The sequence below is a fragment of the Cynocephalus volans genome, chromosome 3 (assembly GCF_027409185.1).
Source record: "Cynocephalus volans isolate mCynVol1 chromosome 3, mCynVol1.pri, whole genome shotgun sequence".
Classification (NCBI taxonomy): Eukaryota; Metazoa; Chordata; class Mammalia; order Dermoptera; family Cynocephalidae; genus Cynocephalus; species Cynocephalus volans.
In genome coordinates, this window is record NC_084462.1 from 103553196 (window position 1) to 103569097 (window position 15902).

General features: G+C 33.3%; 1 protein-coding gene across 1 annotated transcript in view; it reads right to left on the reverse strand.

Moving 5' to 3' along the window:
* Window positions 1-379: 379 nt before the first annotated feature.
* The window catches only part of KATNBL1 (katanin regulatory subunit B1 like 1), a 42396-nt gene continuing 26873 nt past the window's right edge, over window positions 380-15902 (reverse strand). Inside the window, exons 2-10 of the mRNA XM_063091472.1 lie at window positions 10459-10589; window positions 9840-9880; window positions 8160-8439; window positions 5036-5154; window positions 4338-4388; window positions 4154-4243; window positions 3714-3803; window positions 2810-2903; window positions 380-1256 (exon numbers count right to left, since the gene is read on the reverse strand). Of these exons, the coding sequence (XP_062947542.1) occupies window positions 1224-1256; window positions 2810-2903; window positions 3714-3803; window positions 4154-4243; window positions 4338-4388; window positions 5036-5154; window positions 8160-8439; window positions 9840-9880; window positions 10459-10575 (915 nt within the window). The 5' untranslated portion in view covers window positions 10576-10589 and the 3' untranslated portion in view covers window positions 380-1223. The remainder of the gene's footprint in view (window positions 1257-2809; window positions 2904-3713; window positions 3804-4153; window positions 4244-4337; window positions 4389-5035; window positions 5155-8159; window positions 8440-9839; window positions 9881-10458; window positions 10590-15902) is intronic.

Sequence of the window (15902 nt, forward strand, 5' to 3'; positions counted from 1 at the left end):
AAGACAGATAAGATTAAGAGCTGTTAGAACATTCCAGAACTGGGTTCACTGACACTAAAAATGGTGTGTATGTATAAATATATAAGGAAAGACCTCATACAGTCTGCTGGCATACCACACTAACCATTAGAGGAGGTAGTAATGTAAAGTGTTGGAATTTAAAATACAGGGTCAGCATTAACTGTAAACAATTCTGAAGCACTGTAGGTAACTCTTTAAAACGTATGTAGTAAAAATGAATTCATATAAAATCAGAATTTTAAAAAAGCAAAAAATAGAAATATTTAGTGAATTTACTTAAATGAAGGAAGTTTAAATGATACAGAAATGAAAAATATTAGAAATCTAATACAATAAAAAGTGAATATAAATTAGCCAACTCCATGGAAAATTCCAGTTAAACATTCATACAAATACATATTCACCTTTTTCTTTATATAGGGATAACATATACATACATACATCACATAATGATTCTGGCAAAAAAAAAAAAAATCAGAGATCCTTAAAATATTCTCAAGTTTTAAAAATAGTGTGGAATACATTTCAACAACATTTTCCATGAAGGTAAACCCCCAATTTAATTACATGATTTTATCATGCCAGAAGCATGATTGGTTTTAATTTTTTTAAACAGATATTGGTATCATAACACACTGGCTTATTCATAATTAAGGCATTTTATATACACAGTATCTCAGTGTGGACAAAACATTTTAATATTGATTATTTGCTATGATGTTTTAAACTTTCAAAGTCTTCTCAACATAAGAAAATAGCTGCACACATTTAAGTGTTTTTTTATAAAACACAATCTTAAAAAAATTAATGATGATTGGTCTTTGTGGTTCCTAGTAATAAGTCCTGGCTTATTTTTTCACATAGTATAAATTATAGTCTTATGCAAGATTGCATTAAGTCCCAGTAGTTCTTAAACAATGTTACCAAATAACCATATAAATCCCAAATGCAGCAAAGGTGAGCAATCTCCATAGTGCATTTTCACCTCATTGAAGTTGAAGCTGCTCCTTTGGATTTTTTCCACTTCAATGTGAAGCAGATTGTAAGGGTTTCATTAGTGGTTATATTATGTGGCTTTTTAAAAAGAAAAAATGGATTTGACTTCTTCCACAGTTCTCGGATGAGACTTCAAAAAAAAAAAAAAAATTCTATAGTCCAGGGATGTTCTGAATAACCAAATGTTCTTTAGTAGACGAAATCTCTCAATGCAACTGTAATAAATAAGCATCTACATCCTTAGAGGATAAACAAAAACATTTCATTAGACAGTATGGTAAATAAACATATATACAAGCCATTTCTTTTTTTTGGTTGCTTGATTTGCCTTACTTTCTCTTTGTGACCTTCTGAGGGTAAAAGACTCAACGTTTAAACTTTACTCAACTTTTAAATCTGCATTTATTTAGCACAGGGCCTGGCAGATAGCACATGCTCAATAAATATTTGCCAAGTGTTGAGTGAATGTGTTTGGCTCCTGTGCTCAAACAACTCTGCTTTCACAGCTAAATTCACAGCAATTCTATCAATGCTATATAAACTCAAGGCCAGCTTGATAATAGCCTCTTTGATTTTTCAGCACCACACTCTCCCGAGTGAGCCACAGGCTGGCCCTTAGCCTCTTTGATTTTTAACCTAAAAAAGTTACAAACTAATTGAGGGCTTAATATTGTAATAGAGGTTTTATCATAGGTTAAGGAACTTCAAACCGAACTTTTAATCACTCAATATTGGCTTCAATAATGAACATAATAACTTAAGGTCATGTTCACAATAAAGTTTCGCCCTTTGTAAAAAAAAATAATGGAAAGCAAATGTCTAAGGAAACAATCATTCTTCAGTTCTACTATCCAGAATACAAGGCCCATACAGAGCAAGGTGGTATGTTATGCATGATCTAAAAACCTAAAACAACAACAAAGTACTTCTAGGGAACTGATTTCTGTTTAGAAGATTTTCATTATTAAGAATTGTACTGAGTAAAACCACACACAGTGGTAATACATTTGCTTGATATATCATTTTGTTTCTTTTATTGAAGGTATCCCAGAAGAATTATACGAGTAAGTCCATGACATAAATCCTCTTATTTAGATTATATATTTTTAAACTAAAGAATGCTCTTATATTTCTGGCTAATGCCCATTTATGATACCAGTATACCCGGTAATAGAGTGGAAATATTTCTTAATTTTTTTCTGCAATTATATTTTAATTACCAATGTTTTCTGGAGTTTAAATATTAAAATCCAAACTAGCAATGTACCCTTTTACTTTAAGAGACAAATCAATGAATACCAAATCAATAGATACCAATGTCAAATTCATACTGTGGTTTAAACAGTTTACTCATACTTCCTCAAAAAGCACATTAGTAAAAGCAAAGTAAAAATTAATTTGATCATGTCCCTCCAAAACCATTTGATCATGTCCCTCATTTTTTGTTTTCTGAGTGTCACTATCTTTTCTAATGCTGGACTTACCTGGATTCTTAACTTTTTCCAGATATTTTTCTCTGATTGGAACTAGGTCATTAAATACCCTCTAGCACAGCACTTCTGTGGCTGTATAAGAAATATATTCAATGGCTAATTCCTGTGCTTCCTGCTAAGGTCACATTCATACCTAGAGGACCTTAAGCATTTGCAAACATAAATTTGACTTTAGACCTTATTAGAACAGTACTGAATTATTTTGCCTAGAGAGCTGAAGAGTTCATTTATAAATGTATAATACTAATATATTATTTCTAATTTTCAATATCTAATTTTTAAGCTTAAATATAGATTACCTTAGCTATATTACCAGTATATCCTGGAACCAAAGTAAGATGGCTTTCCTGTTCCCACAATCCACTTAATTGTTGTTTTAAAATCTGAATATTTCTAGGAGGAAAAAAAGAAAAATGAGAAACCAAATACAGTAGGATATGGACTTTGGTAGTACAAACACTTAATGAAAACAGTTTAAAATTTTTCAAATATTTATCAGGAGAAAACTATACTATTTAAAGTTAAGCAACTGTTTAAAATAGTGCACGTCAATGATGAAAATTAAAGGTTACTGAGTTGTCAAAGGTAAAGAAAACAACTAGGCATTTGGAGCATTTGGACAACTTGTTCTTGGATATTAAGTGGGAAATTCTGAAAGCCTAGAAAGAAAATTATGAACTTTAAAAAGACTGTTGGGAGATTTTTTTTTTTTGTGGCTTCATGATAATCTGGCTCATCTGGTAAAATACCCATACATTTTTATACCAAGGCAATACTCAAATTACAATGATTATAATATAGTTTTTAGAAGTATAACCATCAACATGGGACTCTCAGGTTAATGTCTAGGTAGCCAAAGGACTCTGCAGGATGCCTCCATTCCTTTTTCCACTAGGGGCATCTCTTTTCCCCTCCCATACTCATATAATGGATATGAGGATTAAACCACTGTTGTGCTCTTCCTTCTAAAATGAATGGTAGGGTTATGCCAGAAAAAGAGATACAGTGGTTACTGGGCTCTAGAATTCAACTTCTCTGTGTGATTTTCACAAATGAACAGTATCACAAGTTAATATTTCTCTAAAAATGAAGAGAGTAAATATTATACACTGAAGATCAAGGGATAAAATTACCATCTAGTTTAATCAAGATGTTTTTCTGAAGAAAATTTCAGCATGAGTTTATCTTTAAAGGTATACTCACCCATCATTTATAATTTCTGTTTTGGATGATAGTTCTGACCACCACCTTTTTATGACTGCTTGAAGCCAGTTTAAACCAACTATTACATATCTGAAATGACATTTGGTTACAAAATTCAAGTGTTTTCATCTGAGTCTTTATAAAAGATACTCTCATACTCTCCCCCACCTAAAAACACATACACATTGATCTTTTCCCCTTTTAAAAACTTATTTCACTACTTTCATAATCTATTTCACAAAACTGTACTTTATGTAACCTGTTTATAGATACTTTTGTAATTGTTCTTAGTCATTTCACATATTCTTTTCCTAATCATACTATAAGTTCCTTGAAAGCAGAAAATATGTCTCATGAAGCTCAATCTACTTCTCTATAATCACAAAGTACTAAAGGATGTTGAAAGAGAAAAATGAATCAAAACTCAGATTAGCACTTACTCTTCAAATTTGCTTTTAAGTAGTGACTTTACTAGAGGCAATAAGTCTACACAGCAGCCAAGTGAAATATAGTGTTTTTCTTCCTGTAAACTAAAATAAAGAAATACTAAGTTATAAAAATATGAATAGGCTATAATCCATCCTTCTTTAAACTTACATTTTTTCTGAAAAATACTGTTTTTACCTATTGGTGAGCACAGGAAGGCAATCTACCACAACTCCAAGATCTTCTATCCTGTGAATACAAAAAGGATAGCATTGCTTAGAGAGCTAATTTCCTTATTTACTTTCAAATTATAATCTTCACTCTGCTTTTGAGAAATTCATTCATAATTTAATTGTCTACGATGAACCAGGTGCGGGGGACATAGCAGTGAACAAAGAGATAGGGCTTGCATTCCAGTGTGTATGTGTGTGGAGGGGTAAAGGGTGGCACAGACAACAGACAATAAACAAATAAGCAAGTAAAATATATACAGTAGGTTGTAGGTTGATGATGACAAGTGCTATGGAAAAAAATAAAATAGGAAAGAAAGTGAAAAAATAAGTATTTTGAAATAAGGTGATCAAGGAAGGTAAGACTTAAAATTCCCACTCAGAGGGGATTTTTAAAAGGTTAGTTTTCCCACATCAGTATCTCTTAGTTTTATAGATAAGAATCATAGTCAGAAAATGTAACAGCTTTGCTCAATCTGATAAAACAGACAGTCTTCTGTGTTTTGATTACTCTTAGACTAGTGATGAATGTAAACTACATTCTCTATTGAAGCATAGGTAGTTAAAAATTTTAGCCCGTAATAACATAAAAAAAAAAGGAGGCACTTCTAACAGCACAATGAAAATTACTTTTACTGAATAAAGAGCATAAAAGGTCACACTTACCTCACCAAATAAGCTACAAGTTCACTTATACTTCTCTTTCTCCAGAAAGTTAAAGCTACATTCAACCTCAAATTCCTGCTGAACAAAACTTGGGCCATTGTTTCATGGTCCTGAGACACCTGAAAAGCAAAAATCTGTTAAAAAGCAAACTGAAACATAATATGAAACTATTTTTTTAATTAAATCATTCTGGAGACATGACTTTAAATTATGCAAAGGTGGCTCCTTTTACTGGCTCACAGAAAGGAATACTGCAGTTGAACACAGTAAACAAATGATCTGTACAAATTTAGAACCTGTTTATTTTTTACCAATACCTTTTCTTGCTTGCTACCATTTTTCTTTTAAATCCCAATAATTTGTAAGAAATTATTTTTAGCTGACCCACAAATCTAGGATTTAATGTGGATAAAGGTAAAGGTAAATATATACAGGCTAGTCTTTACCAAATGAATGGCATAAGAAGGGAACCACAAAAATTCAGTTCTGTGACAAGTGTTATACAGTAGTGTCATTTAAATTTATCTCTTTATGGCCAGCCCTGTGGCTCACTCAGGAGAGTGTGACGCTGGTAGCAATGCCGCAGGTTCAGATCCTATATAGGGATGGCCGGTGTGCTCACTGGCTGAGCGTGGTTCAGATGACACCGAGTCGAGGGTTGTGATCCCCTTACTGGTCAAATAAATAAATAAATAAATAAATAAATAAATAAATTTATCTCTTTATTTTTATATAATAAAGTAACATACTCCTGTTGTAAAAGTATAAATAACACAGAACTATACACAATAAAAAGTGAATACTCTCCACCTGTCTACAAAAACATCCAATATTACTCCCAGAAGTAATCACAGTTAACAGACTGGTATAAATCTTTCCAAACCATTTTCTAGACAAAGATAAATTAAGTACATATATAAACACTCAGAAAATTTAAAAATTAGATTAAAAAAAAATCTTGCCTTTACACCTATATGATCATTTTTCAATGTCAAAAAACATATGAGGGTACTTCAAAAAGTTCACGGAAAAACAATTAAAAAATATGACTCTTTCCATGAATTTTTTGAAGCATCCTTGTAGATCAAATTCATTTTTTAAAAAACAATAGCATATTCTCCAGTTTTTATATACCATAATTTATTTAGATTGATTCTGGTTTTAACCTATTAAAACCATACATCTGTGAACATCCTGATGTATGCAAATATGTGCACTTGTACACATACTTTTGTTAAGATTAATTTTACAATTAGAATAGCTAGATCAGCAGTTACATGTATTTGAACTTTGATAAGATAATATAGTATCATTTTAGATTAAGGTTTTAGAGCAGGTACTAGTCAATCAGGAAAAAAGGTTTGAAATAAAAGAGTAATCAATAAACCTAGTAGTTAAATGTGATGTTAAGAAAGGTTTGGAGTGAAAATGAGAAAGCAAAGTAAAAGGTGGGTCTTCAAAAAATGTCTCACTGGCAGTAATTCAAATACACAACCGAAACTTTTTCTTAAGACATTTACACTTAGAAGTTTATTCCCTCAGTTCAAGTGAAGTACCAATTTAGGTCCAATTTCTGGGTTATATAGTCACTTGTTCTTTTCCTTCAGAGTATGTAGTTTCTATGACTGTTTGATTAGTGTCAGTGTCATCAATTCTATAACTACATGAAAGTAGGGGGTGATGTCTGTTTTCACCCACAAATCCGTCTCCTCAGAGCCTGAAGAGAACGTTCGACATTTGGAAATAGCAGTATTAAGTACTAATAGCAGGGAGCCCTCAATAAATATTTGTGAATGAATCAGTATGACAGTGATTCTCTTTAACACTAAGGTTTAGTTACTATTCTATTCTCCAGGGACTGTGATAATTCACTATTAAATCAAATTGTTCCTTTCCTCTTTTCTCACAGATACCACTTACTCCCTTCACTTGCTCTAGCATTGCTAACCTTCTATTATTCTAGAATCTTATTTTTGTTTTTACAAGAACATTTCCACTGGCAAATGGAATCTTTTTTGCATCATTTCATTATGGTTTTATTTAATAACACTTTATTTTCTATCTTTCATCTTAATAATAACATCTTAAATATGATGCTCATCTTCATTCACCTATACACACTTATTACCATTTTAATTTAAAAAGATTTTTTCCCTGCTTGTATGGTACAGAAAATGCTTTTCAAGCTGTCATGCCAGAGAGAAACAATATAAAGTTTACCAAATCATAGATAAAAAAAATTAAGGTACATTCAAGCAATATAATATGTATCCCTTAAGAAATTGTAGAGGCATTGCATTATTTAATTAGATGGAAAAAATCCATACTTTATTAAGCACAGAAAAGTTATCAAACAATATGTACAGTATAAAGAGAAAAGATACATCAAAAACTTAATACTACTATTTCTAAATGTCAAGATTATGGATAATGTGCTCCTTTGGGTTTATTTCCTACAACTTATACAATAAACATGTTTGTTACAAACTCATGCATGTTTGTAAATTGTATCAAACCATTCCTTCAAATGACCATTTTATAAAAACTACATTATTGAGGTATAATTTACATACCATAAAATTCATCCATGAAAGTACGTTATTCAATGGTTTTTAGTAGATTTATAGAGTTGTGCGACCATCATCACAATCTATTTTAGAATATTTCTATCACCCCCCCAAATTCCCTTGATCCTATTCAAACAACCACTTGTGCTTGACCCAGAAAAGCAGCAAACCACAGCTGGTTTGACTGAACACAGCTTCCACTGGGCAATTTTGAGAGCCCAACAAAATGTGCCTGGATAACTGGCTTCGGTGGTCCACATTTTAGGCAAGAGTTCTCTTTTTCCCTTTCTTTAAATTTCTACTGGCCAAATTGCCACTCTAGATATTTATAGCAGCCTGTCCAACATTTCATTCCATCTTAGTACTAACTTAGAAAAATAAATTACTGATTCAAATTTGGTTAATCTGGAAAACTGTCTCAGGATGTTACTATCACTCAAATAAGTCTGTATTCAATGAGTGGCAAATTATTCTGCCAGTAGAATATGGCAAAGAAAAAAATGAATAGTGTAACCGGAATAAAATTAAGCTAGAAATGACATAGAGAAATGACTCACCTCAGAAAAAAACCCACTATATTTTGATGATGGGCTTTCTGTTTGTGAAGAAGTGGAATCACTGGAATTAACCAAATATGTTCGACTGTCATGGCGTAATTTTTCAGTCAGGTGGCCTGCACAAGCCAGTTCATTTTCCTTATTTGCCATGTCACAGCCCCCACTTTTAGGGGACTGTTTTTTTCTGTAACAAGGATTTGGAAAGGGATGATGAACTTTCTTTCTGCGACAGATCACCTTACGTAGTTTATCTGGGCTTTTCACAGCTTGTCCAACTGTTCTGTAAAAAGAATTATTTTCTTAAATGAAAAAGAACCTTAAGAAAACTTTTAAAAGTTTTTAAACAGAGAGATTTAATAGGTCAAATTTTGTGACTGTAAACTACTAAAATTAGAAGTAAATATAATAATGTAAAAAAATCTTAACTCTTAGTTTGAAGAGGAAAATAAAAGTGAAATTACAAATTATCTGGAAGGCAATGAAAAGGATGACACTTTATACCAAATGAAAATGAAGAGAGACGTAATAGCTAGATGCTTTTAAAATAAAATATTAAAGGTCATTCTATGAGTAAAAATATTATAACATGTTCTAGACACCTAATCTTCTAATAAAGTGACAAATTGTGCAAGTTTGAGTATTTTAAAGTTTATTCTGATTAAGCTAAAGTATATGTAATTTTGTTTGAATGAGATAAAATACAACAGAACAAATCTGAGAGTTTAGTATAGTGGTTCTCAAATATTTTGGTGTCAGGATGCTTTTGCACTCTTAAATATTATTGAGGACACAAAAGAATTTCTTATGTGGGTAACACCTATTGACATTTATTGTATCTGAAACTAAAACTGAGAAAACTTAAAAATATTTGTTAATTAATTTTTAAAAAATACTCATTACATATTAACATAGAATATTTTACCAGAAAAAAACCCCCCGTATTTTCCAAAACAAATAACTAAAAAAAATCCAGAGAAGAATGGCATTGTTTTACATTTTTGCAAATCTCTAATATCTGGTTTAACAGAAGACAGCTGGATTCTCATTTCTGCTTCTGCATTCACTCTACTGTGATATCAAATGTTATGTAGTCTTTGGAAAACTCTACTGTACACTTGCAAAAGAATGAAAATGAAGAAGTGGAATAAAGTCTTAGTGTTGTTATGATAATAGTTTTGACTTCATAAACTTCCTGAAAGGGCCTCAGAGACCCCAATGTCCTCAGATCATACTTTGAGAATCAGTGGTTTTGTAGAAAGTGCCTTTAGATTTTGGGGATCTGACAGTAAATGACATTTTTACCAGTTTCTGGCTCTATGACCTGAACAAATCACTTAACTTCTCTGATCTTCAGTTTTCTCATCAACTGTTAGGGGTAACGATACCCAATGAGTAGGAGCATTGTAAGGAACAGAGATAATATTGATGTATTTATTAGTACAGAGCCTGGCACAAAAGAGCTTTTTGACAATGTCAATTTTATTATATTATTTTATTATATTATTTTTAAATTATATTATTCTTAATTATGTTTATTTTTTAAATTTTTAAATATTTTAAAATTATATTTATTTTATTATATTATTTTAAAATTTTTACTATATTATTTTTTCTCTTATTTTCATCCTTATCCAGCTTTCAATATTTGCAGTTTCCCACAAACTTTAAAGAAGCTCTTACCTATTTGTGTAAGCAGCCAACTGTTTTGGAGGTTTCTTAACCTAAAAATTAGAAGTAGATAGATAGAGCATATTTAAGTCCTTTTATTTTAATAGAATTATGTAAACTTTGTGATTGATATCTACAAATCTAAAAGTCAACAAGTAGGTTTTTCAGATTAAAGATTTCTCTGTTCTAATGCTGCAGTTTCAATCATTAGGTACAACAATGTTGTATGTAGGCATTTTTGGCAAAGAAACATATCCATCTCCATATTTTGCAGGCCATGAGTCACATATTATACTTACAGGGTGCTTAATAAGTGAGTTGCATTTTAATATGGCTTAAAAGAAATTATATTATATCAATGTGAATGAGCCTTGCAATGGTGAACAAAAAAGCACCTCTGAGATTCCTCTTAAACTAAAATATTAAAATTATATCCTATCAAAACAGTGTATGGGCCAAAAAGTTTCTAGAGCTTTAGGAATACAATGGCTAAACCTCATTAAATTCTACTCAATTCTGGGAGATTAAGTAGTATTATTATCCTCCCATTATTTAAACAATTTAACCAGAACTATCTATAGACTTGACAGCTTAAACTGTCTTACCTGTTACCTAAAAACTATGAACTTACCTCCTTCATGTTCTTATTAGTGAAATTAGAGATCTTTTTTCTAGGAAGATCAACGGAATGATCCTCAATATTATTACAAAAGTTCCGTTTTTTAACATTGTGGGTTTCAGATGCCATAATCTCTCAAATATCTAGATAACAAAATAAAAATAATAAATAGAAAATACAAAAAGCAAAAGAGCCTGATCATTTCTTTAACACACACGTAAACATACAACAGCTCCACACTGTGTAAGAGGCTATGAGTAAAGCAGAAAACATAGTTTTAATTTAAACTTTTAAACACAAAAGAAGCACAAGGCAGGGCATTTCAGCAAATTCAGGCTCTTTCTGTTTTCATTCTTTAGTCCCAACCAGTTACAATAACATTGTTCATATTTTTTGCCAAAGCAACATGTCCATCTCCCCATTTTCCATATTTCTAGCCACTTATTAAATTCATAGGTTATAAAATCGGGTATGTACAGTAGTGGTACCTATGAGATCCAATGTATAGAAGCCTAAAATTTTGGAATCAAATCACTGGGTCAACAACCACAAGCAGCCAGAGAAACCAAAATTGAACCAAGTGTACATCTGACTTGTCTTATCCTTACATTTTTCTTTCATTATTGCAGCTACCCTCCAAAGCTTTTCTCTACCTTTGAAAAAAATAATCCATTTCTCCTAATTATATCCAAAGGAAGGAGGTGAAAATAGATGCTATGACTTCATTTAAATAACAGAAGAAATTAGTGATTTCCCCACTTGTGCTCTGGTTTCACACAAGAAATATATTTTAGATCATGCCTTGAACATAAATTCTCCTTCATTCTTTCTTTAAACATATACTAAGCATTCATTATAAGCCAGGCCCTAGAGTTAACATACGTGATGCTCAGATCCTGTTCTAAAGACTCATTTAGGAAGCTTTTTTAAAATGAGTCTTACTGGTCCTTAATTTCAGAGACTGTAACTCAGCAGGCCCCTGGAGTGGAGCCCAAAGCAACTATGTTTTTTAAAAAGCTCCACAGGTATTTCTGATGCACACTTCAATTTCTCTAAAAATATGCACATACATGTGAAATTTTGCAAATAATTAATAGGGCATTCTAAGATTTTCTGCAGGTAGCCCATGGATAGCCCTTCTACCTGTACCCTCGTTAAGAAACCTCTAGGATGAGATCTTTTTTTTTTTTTTTTTAAGTAAATCAGTAATTGCAATATTACAATAGGCATTCTAGCAGAGGGGCACTCAGACGAAAGCAAAGCTTAACTGAGGAGAGTCTGAAAGGACAAACAGCACATTGAGAAAATAGCATGTGTGGAACTGAAAGGCATGAAGGAATATGATTTGTTTGGCAATCTCTTAAGTAGATACATGTGGCTGGAGCTTAGGCTGGGGGCCAGCTGCAGTACAGTAAGAAATGAGGCTAGAGAGATAGGCAGAAGCTAGATCATAAAGGGTCTTGTCCACAATGTAAGCTCCCCCAGCCCCACTTTTTTTTTTAAAGGAAGGGGAACTTTTAGTTAAAGATAATGGATTGAATACCTGCAATTCCTTCTAACCTTCCCTGAAACACTATTATAATGACAGTATAGGATTTTTAAAGGCATAAAATTTATTCCACGAGGATACAAAGAAGAGCAAATGAGGTGAAGGAAACAACATTTTGCAAACTGAAAAGCAAAAGTGGTAACTGAGCACATCTGAGAAAGCAAATCCTAAATCAGCAAATGAAGAAAGGTGAAAAGCAGAATAGTACTAAAATGCATACATTAGAAAAGAGGAAAAGTCTCAAATCAATAATCTAGGCTCCCACCTCATGAACAAAGAAAGAGCCCCTACTTCTCCCCATATACATAAATCACCTCACAATGGATTAAATATTTAAATGTAAAACCTGAAAATATGAAACTACTAGAAGAAAACATAGGGGCATTCCATGAATGGAGCTGGGCAAGGATTTTTAAAATAAGATTTTAAAAGCTCAAGCAATAAAAGCATAAACAGAAAAGTGATTACATCAAACTTAAAAGCTTTTGCACATCAAATGAAACTGCTAACAGAATAAAGAAACAACCTAGAGAATGGGAAAAAATATCTGCAAACTATACATCTGACAAAGGGTTAATATCAAGACTATATAAGGAACTTAACCCCACAGCAAAAAAACAAATAATCCAATTGAAAAATGGGAAAAGGATTTTAATAGACATTTCTCAAAAGAAGACATACAAATGGCCAACAGACATATGAAAAAATGCTCAACATCACTAATCATCAGGGAAATGCAAAATCAAAACAATAAGAGACCTCCTTACTCCAGATAGAATGGTTATATGAAAAAGACAAAAGAAAGCAAATGTTGGCAAGGACATGGAGAAAAGGGAACACCTGCACACTTGGTGGGATTGTAAACTAGTACAGCCATTATGGAGGTTCCTCAAAAAATTAAAAATAGAACTACCATTTAATCCCACTACTGTGTACATATTCAAAGGAATAGGAGGGAAGAGGAGGGTAGAGAAAACAGGGAGAGGCTGACCAATGGGCATAAGATTACAATTAGATAGGAGGAAAAAGTTCTGATGTTCTATTGCACAGTAGGGTAATCATGGCTAACAGTTAAGTTTTGTATACTACATAATAGCTAGACGAGAGGCTTTTGTATGTTTTTGCCACAAAGAAATGATAAATGCATGAGGTGACTGATACATTAACTACACTGACCCAATTATTATACAATACATATATGTGTCAAAATATCTGATTGTACCCCATAAGTATGTACAATTACAATGTGTAAGTTAAAAAACGAGAGAAAAATGAAAGAAAAAGGAACATACAGTTAAAAAACAACCCCCCCCCCAAAAAAACCCCAAGAGGAAAATAAACCCAAGCAAGCAGAAGAAGGAAATAAAAAAGAACAGACGTCAATGAAATTAAAAATTGAAGAAGGGGGGGGGGAAATCAATGAAACATACAGCTAATTCACTGAAAAATCAAAAAAACTAACAAAACCGTTGGGGAACATCATTAAGACGGCTGACTAGAGGTGCCCAATGCTTGCCTCCTCAACAAAGAAGGACCAAAACTGTAAGAACCCAAATGCCCCAAGGGATCACACCCTGATCACATAAGCCCTTCTCCGCCGCACCCCATCATGGCGCTGGTTGCCCTTCTCTTCCCCGCATTCTCCTTCCCGCAGGCGGGATCGCAGGCCAATCAGCTCCCCACCAAGCCCCATGCGGTATGCTAAATAGGGATTGTATTTTAAACCAATCAGCTTTCCCTTAAAGCCCTATATATATGTGTGTGTGTGTGCTGCCTAATAAACGAGCTCTCTCTGGTGGATCGTCAACTGGTGTCCACTCGTCCTTTTCAAAAACAGCAACAAAAATAACTACACTTTAAGTAGTTGAAGGAAGAACACTGGGATTCAGTTTGGAAGTGACAAAACCCCTCTGAAGAATGGAAACTCCAGATGGCAGCATAGGGAGGAAAGCAAAGCACCCAGCTGGGACTGGTTCATAGGCAAGAGGAACTCACCATTGTGGACTCACCATTAGAGGAAAAAGAACAAGAAAAGGATGTCCACTCTCACCACTTTTATTCAACATAGTACTGGAAGTCCTAGCCAGAGCAATTAGGCAACAAAAAACAATAAACGGCATCCAAATTGGAAAGGAGAAAGTCAAATTGTTCCTATTTGCAGACCACATGATCTTTTATACAGAAAACCCTAAAAGTTTCAACAAAAAGCTATTAGAATTGACAAATTCAGTAAAGTTGCAGGATACAAAATCAACATACAAAAATCATTAGCATTTCTAAACACCAGTAAGGAGCTAGCTGAAAAAGAAATCAAGAAAGCAATCAAATAGCTACACACAAAATACCTAGGAATAAATTTAACCCAAAAGGTGAAAGATCTCTACAAGGAAAACTACAAAACCAGAATGAGGTATCATCTCATTCCAGATAGAATGGTTATTACCAAAAACACAGAAAATAACTAATGCTACCAAGGATGTGGGGAAAAGGGAACTCATACACTGTTGGTGGGAATGCAAATTAGAACAGCCTTATGGAAAAACAGTATGGAGGTTCCTCAGAAAACCAAAAATAAAACAACCATATGATCCAGCAATCCCACTACTAGGTATATACCCAAAGGAAAGAAAATCAGTATGTCTGAGAGATATCTGCACTCCCATGTTTACTGAAGCACCATTCACACTAGCTAAGACATGGCATCAACCTAAGTGTCCATCACCAGATGAATAGATAAAGAAAATGTGGGAGATACACCCCCCCACCAGAGGAATACTATTCAGCCATAAAAAATAATGAAATCCTGTCATTCAAGGCAACATGGATGAGCCTGGAGAACATTATATTAAGTGAAATAAGCCAGGCACAGAAAGATAAATACTGTATGTTCTTTCCTACGTGGAAGCTAAAAAAGCTGATCACATAGAGAGAATAGTGGTCACTAAAGGAAGGGTAGTGGTTTAGCTGATACAAAATTACAGCTAGACAGGAAGAATAAGTTCTAGTGTTCTACTGCACAACAGGGTGACTACAGTTAACAATTTCTTGTATTCTTTCAATTAGCTAGGAAACAGGACTTGGAATTTTCCCAACAAAAAGAAATGATAAATTTTTAAGGTGATGGATATAATATTTAACCAGATTTAATCATTACACATTGTATTAACTAGATTTAATCATTACACATTGTATGCAATAATTGAAGTATCACTCTACTCCCTAAATATGTACAATTATTGTGTCAACCAATAATAAAATTTTGTAAACAGTTCTTCAGGGCTATTAAAGAAGAGAATCATTCTGTTCTAGAGTCTACCCACTTTGTGGTTGTCTCAGCTTGTTTTCATGATCTGTTTCTCCTTCCCTACCAGTTACAGTTTCCTCCCTTACTGTCTTCTTTCTTTATCTCCCCAGTGTCTGTCCAGATGGCTGTCTACCTATCTCTCTCTCTCCTCTCCTCTGTCCCCTTCTTTCATTTCTATATTTAATTCTCTTATTTCTTTTACTTCCTCTTTTCTCCTATATATCATCCCACTCCACCAACATTTAACCTCTCTCCCTTAATGCACTCATTCATTCAGCTTTTATTAAGGGCATAGCATTGTGCCCCACATTGTGCTAGATGATGAAGATACAATGATGAAGGTGTGGTTCCACAGTCTAGTGGAAACTACAAGACTAAAAAAGCTACTAAAGCCCAGTGTGATTGGAGCTGTGATGTAGAGGTAAGTAGGCTTGTACTCTGGGAGCTCAGAGGAGGGGCATCTAAGCCAGACTCTGGTGGGAGTAAGTTGTAAGGAGTAATGCTCTGGGGAAGTCAAAGGAAGTGATTTCTGGGCTCAGTTTTGAAAAGTGAAGTTACCTAAATAAAGGAGGGAGAAAAGATAATCTGGGCAAAGAAAGCAAG